The 19,816-nt window shown below is 30.9% G+C and overlaps 3 protein-coding genes across 3 annotated transcripts; 1 reads left to right on the top strand and 2 right to left on the bottom strand.

Moving 5' to 3' along the window:
- The first annotated feature begins 5,452 nt into the window (after nt 1-5,452).
- LOC107630119 (unknown seed protein USP) lies at nt 5,453-7,980 on the top strand. The gene is made up of 3 exons (XM_016333160.3): nt 5,453-5,644; nt 6,324-6,447; nt 7,143-7,980. The coding sequence occupies exons 1-3, from the start codon at nt 5,609-5,611 to the stop codon at nt 7,802-7,804; spliced, it is 822 nt and encodes a 273-aa protein (XP_016188646.1). The 5' UTR covers nt 5,453-5,608; the 3' UTR covers nt 7,805-7,980.
- A 1,845-nt stretch (nt 7,981-9,825) lies between these two features.
- On the bottom strand, nt 9,826-11,320 carry LOC107630120 (putative NAD(P)H dehydrogenase (quinone) FQR1-like 1). The gene is made up of 4 exons (XM_016333161.3): nt 11,206-11,320; nt 10,883-10,976; nt 10,505-10,767; nt 9,826-10,226 (listed from the first exon to the last, which is right to left on the bottom strand). The coding sequence occupies exons 1-4, from the start codon at nt 11,226-11,228 to the stop codon at nt 9,995-9,997; spliced, it is 612 nt and encodes a 203-aa protein (XP_016188647.1). The 5' UTR covers nt 11,229-11,320; the 3' UTR covers nt 9,826-9,994.
- Nucleotides 11,321-17,055: 5,735 nt separating this feature from the next.
- On the bottom strand, nt 17,056-18,441 carry LOC107634330 (peptidyl-prolyl cis-trans isomerase FKBP65-like). Its single transcript, XM_088508250.1, has 4 exons — nt 18,364-18,441; nt 17,528-17,605; nt 17,163-17,339; nt 17,056-17,076 (listed from the first exon to the last, which is right to left on the bottom strand). The coding sequence occupies exons 1-4, from the start codon at nt 18,439-18,441 to the stop codon at nt 17,056-17,058; spliced, it is 354 nt and encodes a 117-aa protein (XP_088364376.1).
- Between the last annotated feature and the right edge of the window lie 1,375 nt (nt 18,442-19,816).

The following is a 19,816-nucleotide window of genomic DNA, read 5'->3' as shown; positions in this document are numbered from 1 at the left end:
TTATATGAATTTTTTATTATTTATTATTTATATTTTTATTAATTTTTTGTTTAATATTATACATTTTTATAATTGTGATTTTTGTATATTATATTTATTATTATTTTTTTATAATATGATTTATTGATCTCATTATGTAAAGTAAATTAAACAAAAAAATTAACCATAAATAATAATACTAGTAAAAAATTATAGCATACTAAAAAAAATATCAAAAATACTAAAAATATGTTATATAAAGAACCTATAAAAAAAATATAAAAAAATTAAACATGCATTAAGAAATAACGTTGTCAGATTTTTTGTGATAGATGATACATTGTTTTTTATAAAGTGGTTATATATCATATAAATCATACTAGGGTGTTGAGATTATAGATTTGCACGTAAATCGTACTAGGGTGGTGAGAATTAGATAGTTACACATAAATCGTGCCAGAGATGTGAGTTTTAGGTGACAAATATGATGGGGTGCAGGGATGGTGGGCATGGTTTGGATTTTTATAAATCCAAACTGGATCCACTTCAGAACCAGTTTTATGGTTCATGAAACCAAACCAAAACTGGATTGAAATGAGAAATCGGTTCTAAACCGGTTTGAAAAATAAAAACCAATTTTAAACCGATTTTAGAATTTAAATTCGGTTTTATTTATAAACCGATTTTAAATTCGGTTTTACGTACAAACCGGTTTTAAATTCGGTTTTTTTAAAATCCAAATCTAAAATCCAGTTTTTTTTTTTAAATCCAAATTTAAAATTTAGTTTTTTTTTTTATAAAATCCAGTTTTAAAACCAGACTTTTTAACTAAAAATTTAATTTTAAAACCAATTTTTGAAAATCCAATTTTAAAACCAATTTCTTAAAAAAAATCTAATTTTAAAATTAGATATTTTAACAAAAAAATTATATTCTATTTTGTCCTTAATTAATTTAAAACAAAACACAAACGTATGTCCAAGTTCCTATAACATATATGTGACTGTATATAAGAGAGAAAGCTTTTGTTTGTAGTTCACTGTTTGGAAATTAAATAAATCTGCATAAAGTGGTGGGGATCTATGAATAATGAACATGATGCATTATGGGGGGCCGGCTAAGGTAGCAGAGTATGGTGAAAAAATAATATATAATTAATTTCATAGAGAGTTAAAACTACTAAAGGGGCTGTCCTACACATACATTATATTGTGTGATATTGTTCTTGGGAATCCACGGTGTGATAATATATAATGAGATAGATGAATTCTTATCCATGGATCCACATAAAATTTTTCAACCTACATTAACACTTTTAATCATGAAGCTGAGTAAAGAATCAAATATCCATAGCCGTCCACTCATCTTAATTTCTCTTTCGTTATTATGAGCCAGGTCCCACCGTAATAACTTTCAATTTTCAAATTCGGATCCTAATTTGGATTTGGATCCGGATCTAGATTTAAATCGGTTAATTGGTTTGGATTAAAAAACCAAACCATAAAATTGATGCAATGTAGTTTAGATTTTAAAAAAAAAAAATTAATTTTTTTAAAATAGTTTGATTTGGATTGGGTTTAAAATCCAGAATTTGGATTTTTTTGCCCAGTCCTAATAAGATGTGCGATTTATGTATATGTTGTGAAGCACACGAACCTAGACGATTTATGTGTTTTTGTCCAATACATTTCAAGTATAAATCGTCTTAACGTAACATATTTCATGCATTATATAACACATATCACCTTGGGACGATTTATATATTATATGATTTAGGAGATTTACGTTTTTAAATTTCATTTAGGAGATTCAGGTAATTTCGACCTCCTATTATTTTATTTAAATAAAAAAACCTTAAAAACATATAAAGTTATACATCTAAAATGCCAAAAAATTGATTTTTTTTTTTCAAAAGACAAATTTTATTGGTGTAATAAAATAAAAGGCCCATTTTGGGCTTACAGCAACAGAGAAATGGGAATTCCCCAACTAAGTAAAAGTATTAGATGTTATCTCCTCATTAAGACATAGAACTTGAAAAAGGGTAAAGTGAAAAAGGAAGAGTTTTTGGAGAAGGAGTGTCGTTCTTGGAGTTTCATCAATGGAGGTGAGTCACTGCTTCCAAAGTTCCGGATCTTGCAATAGCTACTACTTCTTGAGGAGAAATGACTTTGGCTTCAAAAATTCTCAAGTTCCTCATCTTCCAAATCTGCCAGGTTAGTATTGCTGCCAAATGAGTTTCTTTTTGCATCTGCCTACGCTCTTTGAGTTGTTCTTGGAGCCATAACCACCATCTCCATGTTTCTGTTTCTTGGTTTGTCCAGGGAAGGTTTGCTATTTTCCAAGCATTCTCTGATTCCGGACACTGGGTGAGACAGTGGAGAATTGATTCTACTGTAGCATCACAACGATTACAGATTGGGTTCACCATTTGGATTCTAGAGTGCAATCTTTCTTTAACTGGTAAGCCTTCATGCATTACTTTCCATAGAAACATTTTAATTTTGGGCTGGCATTTTAACTTCCAAATTGAACTCCAGACTTCTCTTCTTCTACATTGTTCCGACAAAAATTCAACTGGTGCATGGTAGAACTGAAAGGCCAACGTATATCCAGAGGCAACCGAGTAGCATTCATTCTTCTCTTTACTCCAGGTAACGATATCTTCTGTTGTTCTGATGCCTGTGTTCATGATTGCCTGCGCTACTTTTTGTGTGAATGTTGAGGTGATTAGCTCTTGATTCCAATTTTGATCTGGTAGGAGTAGTTCAGAAACCCAAATCGGGTGATTGTGTGAATGGTTGATAATTTGAATTTCATTTGGTTGAATTTGCTTTATCCAGTTGTCCTCTAAGATTTTAACTGAATGTCCCCGTCCAATCTTCCAAAAAATGCCTTTCTCCAAAACTTTTCTACCTTCCAGAACACTTTTCCAGCCCCAAGATGGATTATTACCTGTTTCTGCACGTAGAAAGGTTGAAAATTTAAAATATCTGCTTTGATAGACCTTGTAAATTAGAGAGTGAGGTCGAGAGATCAGCCTCCATCCCTGTTTTCCTAACATTGTCAAGTTAAAAGCCCTGAGATCCTTAAAATTCAGACCACCTTGGTTCTTTGGTCTACAAGCAATCCGCCAATTAATCCACTGCATCTTCCTCTCTGCGTTCTTTTGGCCCCAGAAAAACTGCATTATTGACTTTTGGATGTCCTCTAATAGTGTCTCGGGGAGTTTAAAGCAGCTCAGTGTGTATAGAGGCACTGCAGTTGCCACTGCTTTTATTAAAACCTCTCTGCCACTAGCCGACAGCAAAGCTCGCTTCCAATGCTGTAGTTTTTGCAAAACCTTGTCTTTGACGAAGTTAAATGTCTCTTTTTTTGATCTATTGACTACTGCTGGAAGGCCTAAATACTTGTTCTGGCAGCCAACATGTGGTATAGACAACAGGGCAGCTAGCTGATCACGGACTGATAGGGGAGTGTTCTTGCTAAAGAAAACAGAAGACTTATCTAAATTTATCACCTGACCACTCACTTCTTCATAGTCTCTAAACAACTTTAGTAAACTTTCGCAATCTTTCATTGTCGCCTTACTGAACAAAATAGAATCATCTGCAAAGAATAAATGACTGACCTTAGGGCATCTGGGGTTCAGTCTCAAACCAGAAAATTCTAGCCTCCGTTCTCCTCTGTGGAGCAGACGGGAAAAACCCTCTGCACAGAACAAAAATAGATAGGGAGAGAGAGGATCACCCTGACGTAATCCTCTACATGGTTTAAAAAAACCATGAGGTTGACCTTCCACAGTAACAGAGTAAGAAACCGTTGTCACACACTCTTTGATCCAGTCCATCCACTTTTTGCAAAATCCCATCTTGCTCATAATCTCCCACACAAAAGTCCACTCAACCCTGTCATAAGCCTTGCTCATATCAAGTTTTAGAGCCAATTCATAGTCTCCATAACTCTTATTCTTCAGAAAATGCATAAACTCATGCGCAATTAAAATATTATCGCTAATCAATCTTCCTCTAATAAAAGCGCTCTGAGTATCACTTATCACCTGATTCAGTACCAAAATCTTAGAAATGATTTTATAGAAAACACTACTAAGGCTGATTGGTCTAATGTGCTTCATAGTGTTAGCATTTTTAATTTTCGGAATAAGGCAGATATTTGTATGATTGAAAGCTTTCAACAATTTACCTCCTGAAAAGAAACTCTTGACTGCACTAATTACATCCTTCTGAATTAGCTCCCAATAAAATTGAAAAAACTTTCCTGTAAACCCATCATCTCCCGGAGCTGAAAATGGATTAATAGAAAACACTGCTGCTTTAATTTCACTGTCTGTTACTGTTCTAGTGAGCATTCGGTTTGTGCGAGCATCTACCTTCGTAGGAATTTCTTCTAAAACTTCCGTAGGTTCCCTTGGGTTGTCAGAAGTAAATAGATTAACAAAATATTCCTGAACTACAGCCGCAATACCTTGTTGATCAGAGGCCACATTACCACTGTCATCTACGAGTTCTTGGATTTTATTCCTCCGGCACCTTGACTGAAATTTAGAGTGAAAGAACTTTGTGTTTTTGTCACCCCAATTTAGCCATTGCACCCGAGATTTTTCCTTCCAAAATCGTTCCTCCTGCTCCAAGTTCTCTGCTAACTCAGCCTCCAATATCCTTATTACTGTGCCATCTGCAGCTGCTCCTTTTTCTTTTTCTTCTTCCAATTTCCCCTGCACTCTTCGGATCTGCTGTTTTGAATTTGAATCTGCTGATTTTTGCCATTCAAACAGTTTATGCCTGCAATGTTTTAGTTTTGTAGCCAATTTGAACATGGGTGAGCCCACTACTTCCAAGTCCCAAGCATGTTTAACAATATTTGATACCTCTTCTTTATCGCACCAACGCTCTTGGAACCTGAATCTTCTTCTTGACCTTCTTTCTTCCTTTTCTGAATTAAGGAGCAAGGGGCAGTGATCAGATCCTGTACCATCCAAATGAGACACGAAACCGTTTAGATATTCTGCTCTCCATTCCGTCGACACAAGTGATTTTGGACGTGTGACTTTTAATTTTTGAATTATATAAAATTATAAATTCAAAATCTTAAATGTGTTGTTTTTGGATTTTGAATTTATAATTTTATATAATTTTTATACAATATAATTAACTTAGTCCTATGAAGCATAGATACTTCACCGAGTTATCATATTCATGTATCGGACACATTTTGAACACGACACTCATTGACATTCGTCTGATATGTGTATTTTTGGTGGCCAACCGTGTCTTAATAAAAATGACATTTTTGAACACATTTAAATATCATCATGTATCAGTGTGTCCAATTTTATTCTTAATCTGTATTTTTAAAATAAATTTAAAAATAATATATATTATTATTTATTAAAATAAAAAATTATTTTATATTATATATATATATATATATATACTAGGTCTTATAAAAATTTAAAATTCATATGTCACTCCACGTCTTGTGTTAACCGTGTCCAAATATGTACTGTACACCTCTAATAATGAACTGGTATCACTATAAATAAGTGAGTTCATTGCAAGCATCGATCATTCCCACATCCATTCTCTTGCTTATTATATTATATATAAAAATGGAGTTCCGATGTGCTGTTGCTATGCTTTTCTGTGTAAGTTTTCGTATTCTTTTGCCTTTTAATTTGGCTTATATATTCGCCAAAAAGAGTATAATAGTCCTTCATTCACTCGTATTTTACCCTCACTGCGGGAAAGTATCTATATTTCACTTTCTATGATCTCTTACCACAACTTTAGACCAACTTTCTTCATCCAAAACATTTATTTAATTTGGCTTTCACTGTTAACAATATTATAGTCAAGATTAAATAAAATCAAGTAAAATATTAAGGCAGTGATGAGTTAACAAGAACTGTAGCAGGCTGATTCCTTAAATAAGGAGTATATATGTATGCGTATATATAAGTAATAATTGGCTTTTCCAAAAATACAGTTTAAGAGAGTTACGTTTATATGCACATGCTATCTTGCATGTAATGATGGTGATTACAGGAGCTATATAATTTTAGCAACATTTAAAAAGTGTTATTAAAATAAATAATATTTTTAACTAAAAGATAAAAATAAGAAAGTTATCAAAATGTAAACAATATAACTTTAATTTTAAAAATAATTTTTAAATATTACTTAAGTTGTTTAACCATCATAGGCATTATAGTTATAGCCACCGTATAATTATATATGGTTTGAGTTTCGTTGATTTACGTAAAGTAAAATAATTATATAATAGAATTATGATATCTTATGTTTGGAAGACATGGTACGGTGCAGCTTGCTTTTGCAATAGGAAGCCATGGGCGTGAATTGATACCTGACGAAGATTACTGGCAAGCAGTTTGGCCAAACACTCCGATTCCTAACACTCTCAAGGAGCTTTTAAAGCCTGGAGCCCAAGGTCCATATAACTCCTTAATTATACAGTCACATATTAGAGTTGGATATGGATTATGGTTATGAGAACCAATCTTAATCCACTGATTCAATTCGATTAATTAAAAATTGTTTGTCAAATTAGTCGGATTCAAGATAAAAGAATAAACTAATTGATGAAACAGGTATGATTTTTTAATTGTTAACCTACTAAAATAATACATTATAAATTATTTTATTATATTTAATTTAAATATAGTTAAATTTTAATTAAATCTTAAACCTTTAATTATATCGATTCGGTGATACCACAGGTGTGGTTTTTAGAACTTGGTATAGATCTAACAAATTTCCACCTATTCTGCTCCACATGGACATTCGGTAACCAAAGAAAATTAGCCAAAAACAGCCATAACTTTCCTTATTTAGCATTTATTAATTGTTACGACAATTAATGAATGCTAAATAAGACAAGTTTTGGCTGTATTTTTTGTCTCCATAGCATTACCCATATAATACACCCATCTGCAGAGCAATAATTGCAATTCTTTTATAAAAAACATTAAAAAAAATGTTATAATTATTATTATTATTATTATTATTATTATTATTATTATTATTATTGTAACCGCAAGCGTAATTTAAGAGTTTGATCTTATGAATGATTAATAGGGTAGAATTATCCTAAAATAAGAGTTTTTTGCATGATACTGCGTGCAGATTCTGAAATAAATGATGTTCCGATGAAAGTGGACGACACACAGTACCCAAAAACCTTCTTCTTCGAACATGAGCTATTTCCTGGGAAAAAGATGAACATGCAGTTCAGCAAAATCCCCTTTGCTCAACCATACGGAGTATATACATGGGGCAATGTAATTAAAGACCTCGAAAAAGAGTCCTTCACCTTTGAGGATGCTTGCATAAGAGAAGCCGGCAAGGGCGAGGACAAGTACTGCGCAAAATCCTTATCAACTTTGATCGGTTTCGCCGTTTCCAAGTTGGGAAAGAACATTCAACCGTTTTCAAGTTCTTTCTTGGACAAGCAGAGTGACTACACCATAGAAGGAGTGCACAATCTTGGAGACAGGGCTGTTATGTGTCACAGGCTCAATTTTCAAAGCACCGTGTTTTATTGTCACGAAATCCATGGAACCACGGCATACATGGTTCCAATGGTGGCAGCCGACGGCACCAGAACTCGGGCGTTAGCGGTTTGCCACCACGACACTTCCGGCATGAATGCGGAGGTTCTTTATCAAATGCTCAAAATCAAGCCTGGAACAGAGACTGCTTGCCACTTCCTTGGAAACAAGGCAGTTATGTGGGTTCCCAACATGGCTGTCAATAGTGTCTACAATAATGCCAATGTGGCAAGTTAATTAACTATGCCTTTGTTGAAGCCTTTTGGGTTGTACTATAATTAAATAATAAACCCATGTAATGTTGAACTGTCTACTTGTACTGTTGAAGCTCTAAACTACATGTGCGCCAATGATTATGATGTAATGGAATTGTGCAGTATATATGATTATATGCTGCTCAATTTTAATGTCTATCTTCTTGTTTGATATGAACTTTCAATATCATATCTACATGGTAAGTAGTCGACATCCAGAAACAACTCTTTTTATTGATTTTTAACTTTTATTAAATGTTCACAATGGATAAAAACCTGGTTTAATAGTTTGATCTACAAGAAAAAAAAATATTCTATAAAAGTTATAAAAGTTAGAAGCAAAAATAGTGCACCAAGTTTAACAAGACCCTGGTTGTTAAAAATTCCTTTGTTATGGTTGGATTCTTTCACCAGATCTGATGGCTCAAGTCTTGTTGGTAATTTGTAAAAGAGAAAGTATAAGAATCAACTCTACTGTGAGTCAATTTGAACAATTTTTTTAAAAATTAAGATTTAAAAAAAAAATAGGATTAGAATATGGGGATGCTCCCATAAAAATTCACTTTGATGAACGGTTGCGGCGGAGGGTATAGCGGCAGTGTGATAAACGGTTGATGACGAAGTACCACGACATAATGAGAGAGGATAAGATGGAGCTTCACGTTAATGAAGTGGTTACAAATTAAAAATTCTATTTTTAAAAATTCAAAATTTTATTTTGAAAAGTTATTCAAATAAATTAGTTAGTATTCTAGTTGGTCATCTAAGGAAATTGTTTATAAAAAATAAATTTTGACTAATTATTAATTGTGAAAAAATTAAGAACAAAAATAGAATTGAATCTTATTTCAAATATTAAGTGTAAATTTAAATTAAAATAAATATTAAAAATAATTTTAAAAAATTTCAAAAATATCAAAAACGAAAAACATACTTAACTCATTAAAATAAAAAGGACTAGCATTAAAACGAGTTAACCACAAATCATATTAAGTACTATTGTTTAAAATGTATTACTACTCTACCTATGATAGCCTGAACGAAAATTCTTCAAAATTTGACGTAGATGATCATAAATGAAATTTATATTGATATTACGGGCAAGAGCTATGGAAGATGTTCAACAAAATAAGGATATTGCCTTGTATTTTTGAGACAGAAAAACGTGTCAGAAAGGAAGAGAAAATGACTAAACGAGAACTGGAGAGAAAGAAAAGAGTGCTATGTTACTATTACAAATGTTGGTCAGCACCAATCACACTAACCTAATTTCATATTCAACCGCTCGTTTTTGTGGTTAGCCCAACTTTTAAAAAACACCAGTTTCTTAGTCCAATTTCAATGCTTATGTTTTTTTTTATCTTCATGGGCTCTTGAAAAATTTTGTATCCTTTTAATATTTCACATTATCTATCGCATCTTGTTTCGATATACGAAGGCAGAGAGGGTTAATACCCAAAAAAAAGGCAGAGGTTAATGTATAGGACTGGAAACTGTTCAATTCAGTACATGAAACTGTTCAATTCATCTAAAAAAACGCCGAAAATTTTATTGCTCATTCAATCTGAGATTTTCTTATTTTATTTCACAATACACGTATAAATACTAGACTTGATTAACGTCTGAACAAAATTATACAAACATAAGGGATTAAGGGCTACAAATCAAAGCCCAAACATGTTTTTTATCAGTCTATTTTCCATTTGTTCCAATACATAAAGGCTTTTAGATATTCACCGTTCCTTCAACAAGGGACTTAAAAATTGAATTGTATTTAATAAATAAATTTTATTAATTTATGTGTATAAATTTTAAAAAATGTGATATAAATTATATTGATTCATATGTATCAATTTTAATAAATATAGGTATAAATTAATTTTTTTGTATAAATTTTTTGTAAATATAAGTGTAAATTATTGTTAATTAAGTATAAATAAAAAATAATAATATTTGTTGGTCATTTAATATTATTCCATTTACTTATTCAGCTAATCAAATCAATAAACAAAATATTGATTGTATAAATAGAAAAACACACGAGTGAGTACAAAGCGCTTTCTTTATAATAAGAAGCAATTATTTCTATGTAATAATACAAACTCAATACATTACATGACAAATAACTACTAGTGGACTCATCAGGATTCAATATCCTAATTTATGGATAGCTTCATTCTTTCTTAAGCTTCTTAGTGATGGTGGCAATATACTTACCTTGGTGAAATGCTTGCTCCAACTCAAGTTTAGTTGGTTGTCTTGATCCATCACCACCAGCATAAGTTCCGGCACCGTACGGATTGCCACCCTTCACTTCATTCATCTCGAACATGCCGCTGCCGAATGTATATCCGATTGGGACAAATAGCATTCCGTGGTGAACCAACTGAGTGATAGCAGTGAGCCTATCATTGATTCCACAATTATTATTATTGGTACTTCATTCATGAGTCCTATTAATTACGAATTGATTGATAATAATTTCAAAAATACTATGTGTACATCAAAATCATTTATCAAATTAGTCATTATATATTTGTATATAAATATATATATTTAATTTATTTTTGATATATATATATATATATATATATATATATATATATATATATATAGTAGATTTAGTAGCTGATTTTTGATACACAAGTAACATGGTTGTAATAGTTGAAAATAAAATTCTTACGCTGTTGTCTCCTGTCCGCCACCTTGAGAACCGGTGCTATAGAAGATTCCGGCTGGCCTGCCAGCGAGCTTTTGTGTCTGCCATAGGCTTCCAGTTGCATCTAGAAAAGATTTGAACTGAGCAGCCATCATTCCAAATCTTGTTGGGAAGCCGAAGACGAAACCGTCACCCTCCGGCAGTTCTTTCGGGTTAATGAGCGGTACATCACTCTTTGGTGGTGCTCCCATTTTGCCAAGCACCTCTTCCGGCAAAGTCTCCGGTACCTGTTCATTAAAACAAATGAATGTCAAACACTCTTCCATTACTAGTAATGAGGTAATGCTACTGAGAATGAATTAACTTGAATATATAATATAGAATACTTAATCAAGAACATGCCTGCCATAGAGTGGCCTCAACACCGTCTACAGAATCAGCACCTTTCTTTATTTCTTCCGCTAGTCTCTCTACATGTCCGTATAGCGAGTAATACCTGCCAATGAAATCATATGAAAAATTATTTATAATATAACAAAATGAATATTGTATTTCATCAAAGAAGATAATAATAACAATAATACAAAACTGATCCAGTAGAGAAGCTAATCTAGAAAGAGGGACATAGCCCAAACATGATTAGAATTTTACAAAGCAAGTGAATTATTATAACATATGGTAGATAAACTTTGGCAATGACATTATATGTATTGAAGAGTGCTTACACAATATAAACTTTTACAGCCATGAGGTCGTTGATCTTCAAAGGAAGTATCTGTGTCTCTGTCTCTCTCTGTTTTTCTATTTATGTATAGAAGAATGAGTTGTTGATGAATGAATGAAAGATGGGGAAGCGAAAGCCATATATATAGTTGCGTATGGGAGAGGATTATTTGATATTGATATGGTAGTTGACTAATGTATATAATTTTAAATTCCTCTAACTTCCTGATTGACGACCCTTTTTGTTTCCTTCCTTTATTTTATATTTCATGACTCCGAAAAACCACTGCTGCAAAATAAAATTGATGATGATAAGATGGTGTCACGCTTACATCGCACTATCTAGCCTTGAACTATTTCAAAATGCAGTAGAAGTTGACAATTTTATTAGAGAAAAAATTGAATGTTTTTAAATCTATCTATTTATTGTGCGAGTTTAAGAGCAATGTGTAATTACTAATTTTGATGCACTATCATTTACCGGTTATTCAATTATATTTATGTATTAAATAATTTTTTAGATAATAAGTAAAATAATAATTAGGTCTTTAAAGATTTTGTCTTTGAATTAATTAATTTTTTTAAAAAAAATATCAATCGCATTTTCCAGAATAATAGACATTGAACTCGTTACATTCTTTCGGTCGGCTTATGTAATGAAACGGAACGAAATTGTTTAGGTGTCCTGTCATATGTATTGACGTGGTCGTTGCTGCCACATCTGTTGGATACCATCGTTTTCAAATATTTTTTTCCTCATTTTGTTTTCAAAGCAATAACAGGTCTTTAAAAATTTTGCTTTTGAACTAATTAATTTTTTTAAGAAAAATATCAATTGCATTTTTTAGAATAATAGACATTGAACTCGTTACATCCTTCCGTCGGCTTATGTAATGAAACAGAACGAAGTTGTTTAGGTGTCCTGTCACGTATATTGACGTGGCCGTTGCTATCACATCTGTTGGATAACATCGTTTTCAAATATTTTCCCCCTCATTTTGTTTTCAAAGCAATGACGTTGTTTGATCCCAATACTACTAATTTAGAAGTTGGTTTGCACTTTATTTTTTGAGACTCAGAAATCAATGCTTTAAGGTAGTGTTTGAAAGTGAGACTGAGAAACAGAGATTGAAATAAATCTCAGTATTGTGTTTGGTGTAAAGTGGAAGACAAAGATTAAAATAAGAATGAAATTCTAATTTAATTTGCACAAAGGGTAAAGTTAGAATTAATTAATTGAAATAAGGGTATTTTAGGTATTAAATGTTATTTAAATTTCAGTCTCCGTCTCCAAAAATTTCAGTCTCCTATATCCCTACTTTTTGAAGGTACTGAAATACTAAAATTTGGGGATAAAGACTGAAATTTTAGTACCAGTCTCTAGATCAACAAACATAATATTTAGTCCTAGTCTTCTAGTCTCCATCTCAATACCTCAAAACAAATGCTATCTAAGAGATCATAAAATGAAAAATAAGAAATGTTTTTGAAGTTCTATATCTATTTTGAACATCTTATTTAAAAATTAAATATTTTTAAATATATTTATTTATTTATATGTGTTTAAAAATAGAATTTAATTTTAATATACTGTAATTAGTTTTATAGATCATTTAATCATATTTAGGTTTTAAATGACTTTTAGATAATCAGTTTAAAAATTAATTATATTTGTTGATAATGAGTTTAGGTAAAACTCTTTTAATATTACCGGTATATAAAAATTAAATTATTAAAACTAATTATAATCATTCACTTTGATCTTTTAATATATTTTTTATTTTTGTTATAAATCAAGTAGAATGATTTTAGTTACTATTAGACAATGCATTAAACGTATTTTAGAAATGTATAAAATTTGTTTGGTTCGTAGGTCTTTTTGATGTGTTTTTATTTGTAAACTAGAAAATTATCAAGTAACATTAGAAGGGTAGCTTTTCCTAAGATATATTTGCATATAAAGACAAAGATAAGGTGTTTTTATAATTGGTTCTCATTGTCTTGTATTATTTCGGCAAATGTGGAAAAACGTAACGAAGAGACGTGCTGCCAAACATGACTCTTGAATTGTTGACCAAGATACTCTGGCTAACAGCAATCTAAAATAAAGATGATGGGTTTGTTAATTTGTTGCGATTATTTTATATAGTAAAAAATTATGTCGCACAGATTCGGATACGACATGATCAGAAATATAGAGATACAAATTTTAAATTTTTATAACATACGAATATATATTATAAAATATTTTTTAGACATTTATAATAATATTTTAATATTTTATTAATATTAAAATATAAATTAGTTTTTTAAATTTTATTAATATTTTTTTAATTATATAAAATATTTAAAGTATTTTTTATTTTAATAAATAATAATATATACTATTTTTAAAATATATGTTAAAAATAAAACTGAACATACTGAGATAGTATTTAAATATGTCTAAACGTGTTCAAAAAATTTTTTTTTATTTTTTATTAAGATACAGTTAAATACAAAAAAATAAATGTATTAAACTCATGTTAATAAATATCGTATTAAAAATATGTCTAACAGTTAACCTCAAGCTTCATAAGTAAAAAAATTAAAAATTAATCTTCATCAAAACTTAGTGTATGCAATATATTGTGAAATTTTGGTTTAATCCCTAAGAATTATCTAAACTAGTATTGTTAAAAATTTTATATTTTAGTTTAGGTATCAACAAAGTATTACAATATGCATATTTCTTTATATCGCTATGTTAACCTTTCATATTTTGACAATAGAGTAAAGTATCGTTTCCAACGTTTGGGATAAATTTTATTTGTGTTCCTAACGTTTAAATCGTCTTATTTGTATCCTTAACGTTTGTAAAAGTGATTCAATGTTATCCTGCCATCAATTACACGTCATGAGCGTTTTAGTTTGAGTTTTAAAAATCTCTTCTTGAAGTTAGAATATAAATGTTTGGGATAAAATCGATTATCTACTCTGAAAAATAGCTCATCAAATGTTGAAACTAATTCCTACAACATTTACATAATTCACTTTTCTAGGGATATAATTGAATCTAAACACAAATAGTGTGTATAATATAAAATCAAACACATCCAAGTGAGACCTAATTGAGAATGAATACATACAAGTGAGAATAATTGAAAAATATAATCTGATTTGTTAGTATAATTGATAGTAGGATAACATTGAATTACTTTTATAAACGTTAAGGATACAAATAAGACGATTTAAACATTAGAGACATAAATAGAACTTATCCCAAATGTTGGAGACAAAAACGATACTTTACTCTTGACAATATTTCTTTCTATCCTTACGATAGCAATTTTAACTTCTTTAAATACTATGCATAATCATTTTTTGACAAAGAAAATGATTATTACTAAATCACTCAATATTTTATATTTATTTTTTTTAAAGTGACGATAATAAAATTTCAATTTAAGAAGGTGGATATACTACTCAAATATTTCATGCAAAAATATTATGTACATAATAAAAATCAGTTATATATATATATATTATTGTTTAACTTAACTTTAATATATATTTTATATTTTATAATTTTTATTTACATCTAATATTATCATATCTCATGCATGATGTATACTAGTTTTTTTTTATTTTTTTTTTTGTTTTCATATGCAATAATAGTTATAGATTAAGATGCATTTGATACAACCAATAATCTCGTCTATATTATGATTATTATTTTCAATTATTATTATTCGGATCCATTCAGCAATTAGCACCAACATGATGGCCGTTCATCGTGTCTGACTTTTGATTTTGTACTCTTTAGAATATAATATTGGGATCAAGACGGCTACACGTGGGAAAAGCCCAACATGTCCAAAGGAGCGAGGGGCTGCTTAGATTTTTGGTTTGCCTCCTAACCAATAAACCAATGAACATAAGATATTAGTTAACTAACACCAATAGAAAAGAGGCAATAATTTAGGAATTCTTTTGAATACCCCCGAAAAGTGTATGTTTCTTCTTCCCCCTACTTTTTAACCACAAAGAACCTGATTTTGGGGGGGGGGGGGGGGGGGGGGTAATTACGATACAAAATCCGAAAATAATGATGAAAATGAATATAGGGCCGTGAATTTTCATTTCTGCCTAAATTTGAGAATTGTAACTATAAATATGAATGTCTATTCTTCTAATTAAATTATGTTGGACGATCCAAAAATTTAATAGTGAACAGTGCAAAAAATTTTAAAGTTGGACTCATATTTATAAAATTATGAAAAGAGAATATTTTTATATGTATAAATAAAGAAGGTGTGGCCTGTAAATGATGACATACAACAGAAATAATAAAATCACTTCTCTCCTTCTTTATATATTCCTCTCTTTTTGTCTTTTACTAAATTATTACATATATTTTTAAATATATGAATCATCTCTATTATATTGAGTAATTATAGTGGTGAATATTAATACTAAAGTTATCTATTTATATTTCTTTATTTTATATCTTTTTTCTCTTCCTTATTTATTTTACAACACGTTATCAGTACGAGACTCTGATTAAATTTTAGGAAGACTCAGGTAATAAATTTTCATTATGTCGAAACTCTCTCATCTTGAATTTAATGTTCTTGATATATCCGGAAACAACTATTTATCATAGATACTAGACGATGAAATCCATCTTGATTCAATGGATCTTAGAGATACCATTAAAGCTGAAAATAATACATCTCAGAAGGATAGAACCAAAGTCATGATCTTCCTTCGTCGTCATCTTGACGAAGGATTGAAAAATTAATATCTCACATTAGAAGATCCTGTAGATCTGTGGAAAGACCTTGAAGAAAGGTATAATAATCAAAAGACGGTGATCTTTCCTCAAGTTTGATATGAATGGACGCACTTGCATCTAAAGGATTTTAAATCCATAAATGAATATAATTCAGCAATGTTTCGAATCACCTCACGAATAAAATTATATGGAAAAAGATAACTGATAATGACATGTTAGAGAAAACTTTCTCCACCTTCCATGCTCACTATAAGAGACACGCTGAATAACGGCGGTTTTTTTAGGGATTTGCGGCGGTTTTTAACGGCCGCAAAACGAAATTCCAGCGGTTCCACAAGCATCGCCTGTAAGGGGGTGGAGATTTGATTTTGCGTCGGTTTTGAGAAACCGCTGGCATAACCGCAGCAAATCAGGTTGGTGATTTTGCGGCGGTTGCAAAACCGCCGCTATTTTGGTTAGTTGATTTAAAAAAATCTGCAGCGGTTTTACAACCGCCGCAATTTTATGTGGGTCTTTTAAAAAAATTGCGACGGTTTTGAACCGCCGCAATTTCATGCATGAGCTTAAAAAAAAAAACTGACCAACTACAATAGTTTATACCATATTTTTTTACTATAACCTATTTTCTTTACATCATATTTATTAAACTTTAAATATTAACATAGAAAAACACTAAATAAACAATATCATGATTAACAAAGCGTAAGGTTAATCAATTTGAGAAGTGAAATAGCACAAAGAATTTTTAAGTAGAAAATCATTGTTAACAGATGAGCATCAGCCAATTGCATGAGATGTTTTTGCAAGCAAGTAATTAAAAAGAACATGTTGAGCCTTATCTTGCAACTGTACTGCACTCTACAGTGAAGGATACAGAGAACTATATATTAAAACCCCAAAAAATTATTCATGTGATTCTAAATTTTCTCACATCACAATAAATTTTGCTAAGATTTTTGCAGGGAGTACAATACCTTTTCATATATCTTTGATGCTCTTTCATATTTGCCAGCCTTGAACAATGTATTCCCTTCTTCCTTCTTCTTTCCAGCTGCCTCTATATTCTCTGGTGTATTCAGATCCCACATTCCTTTTCCTGCATTCCATTTTTATTAAATTAGTGTTATTTTTAATATTGTCAGAACCATAAAACATTAGGAACATAAGACAATTCTCTCTCACCTTTACAAAGGAAACCAGCTCAACTTCATAGTACACGTTGGAGTTGGGAAGAACGGTGGCCAATTCCTGAGTTGACCCAGATGAGCCAAAAGCATACTCAGGATGTATGGTCACCAATGCAACTTCCCCTTTCTTCATGTTCATCACAGCTTTATCAAGTCCATCAATTACTTGCTCCTCGTCAATTTTGAAATATTTTATGCCATTAATTTGGATGACTAAGCATTTTTTATAAAGAAACATGATGCTCAAATACTAAAGCAGTTTGTAATAAGAAGTGTGGAATTGAAAGTTGAGCAATCGAGATATTTATATATATAAGTCAATAATTTCAACTATATCCTTGGTAAATAGAATGAAGATACCTGAATAATAGTGGACTCAAAAATTTCTAACATTGCTTTATGCTTAGAAGACTCATCTGCTGCCAATGTTGTAGGTTCCTTAATACCATCGATGAAGCAAAGCAATTATTGGGTACAAAAAAATTAGCAAAATAAGAAGGTATAATTAAATTGTTGGAGCTCTAATATTGTTAGGTAGTGTGCAATAAACAACCAACCAAGCAGCTATACGGAACAATTCTCAACCTTGAAATGGAAAAAATAATTAAATTTTAGCTTTACACAGAGAAGGTCCATCTAGTACAAATGTATCACTTCGTTGAGGCATTTTATCAAACAACATAAGGACATGAGCCACAATGGGGCTCCCCATGTCACAATTCACAAACGCAAGAAGACACTAAAAAAAAAAAGAGAAATTATATACGAACTTAATGTTCCGATCCATCAGACCAACCCAAACACACAATAGTGGTACCTTCAAATCCTTTAACTCTATACAGCAACAATTAACTTGAATTATAGAATATATAAACAAAATCTATATCAAATTAACCTGAGCATAATCTAAATCAAGAAGATATAGAAAATTTTGATGAAAATAGAGAACAAATATGGATGAAAGAATGAATATATCAACACAAGAATAAAAAGTGACTGTTAAATGATTTAATAACAAGATGTACATAAATAAACACTTGCAATGATTTCAGCAATTGCCCATCTTATAAACAAATTATGCCAATACCTTTGATAACTTCAGCTAACAACAGCAGATTAGATGAGATATAACAATTATACCAAATATAAAAGAACTCTTACTTGATTGCTTGAGGTAGCATTAAATCTATCATTACCAGCAATTGCATGAAGGAGAATCCCAGCATTAACGATTGATGAATCAAAGCAACCAATAGTATCAAGTGAAGACGCATACGCCATAAATTGGCTTCAAACCTACAACACCGCAAAAGGATGCTGGCTGTCTCACGCTTTCACCAGTATCACTTTCCAGTGATACCACACACTGCTTGGCAGAAACTGCAGCTGCCGATCCTCCTGATGATCCTCCTGGCACCCTAGAAAGATCCCATGGATTGGCTGTGACCTATTGAATGAACATACACATCAACTGATTAAACTAATCTCAGTTATAAATTGGCCATAGCAAGAACACTAGAATCCAGACCTCATAAAGCTTAGCCAAATTTATAACACATCCATGAGTACCAGCAATGCAACCATGGTTTTAGAACCATGTAGCAGGTGCATAGTATATAAAGATCTATCAATTCGAAAACCTCAACAATAAAATTGAGCTTAATTTCTATCTGCAGTGAAGTTTACACTCACTATCTCAAAATGAATCTAAAAAGAAAATTGTTTTTAGAAAAAGTTACACAATTCATTTCACCCAAATTAGAACATGGAAAGAACAGACATAGACTTCAATCCACACAATTAAAACAAAATGCAATGCAATACAATACAATATAATTAAGTATGCTTAGCACAAAATTAACTATAAGCTAGTTTTAGAAATAACAGAATCGCAAATACTTGAAATTAAACATTAAAGAAAATTGAAGAACCTGAAATGCAGAACCTTCAGTGGTGCTACCCATTAAGTAGCCTTGTAATAAAATGAGGACCTAATAGAAACAAGAATGTGCCTAGAGTAAATTATCAAAATAAGATCACAAGTGGGAGGGTGAGAACGAGTACTTCATGGCATGGGAGACAATTTAATGGCAAATAATGTTTCATGGTTGCAAGCCATTCACAGCAACAGCAGCTAATACAAGGAGTATCATTTATAAGGTGAAATTAATTAAGATAGGGGACAACCGTATTCACTTTTTTTATTCTAAGTAAACTAATAATATGAAACAGGTTTATCACCCAAGTACATGATACTAAAGGGGTTATTAAGATGTTTTGGTGGCTATAATAATTATATAGGTATTTATTTAAGAAAATCTATTAGGAAGAATTTACTTTTCTCAGACTCAAAGGATTATATTTTCAAATCTTGATTAAGAGAATTGATAATAAAGAAAATCTTGTTTAATCTTGATTACAGCTATCATTGACTTCAAACTGAAGTAATTAAACTTGTTGCTTTCCATCTACAAAACTTATTTAGCACTTAGATTACTAATTTTATATTATTAACAAAATTAGCTGCTTCTTTTTTAATCAACGAAAGCAATGTGAAATATTCAAATGAATATAATTTGGTCATTTGTGCATTTACAAATTTTATTTAAAAACAAAAAACAAATAACAGAGCCAAATTAAAAGGCATGC

This window comes from Arachis ipaensis, chromosome B3, assembly GCF_059453495.1.
Source record: "Arachis ipaensis isolate K30076 ecotype BB chromosome B3, ASM5945349v1, whole genome shotgun sequence".
In the NCBI taxonomy this organism is placed as follows: Eukaryota; Viridiplantae; Streptophyta; class Magnoliopsida; order Fabales; family Fabaceae; genus Arachis; species Arachis ipaensis.
Note: the sequence above shows the minus strand (reverse complement) of the source record. Positions and strands in the feature narration are given on the sequence as shown.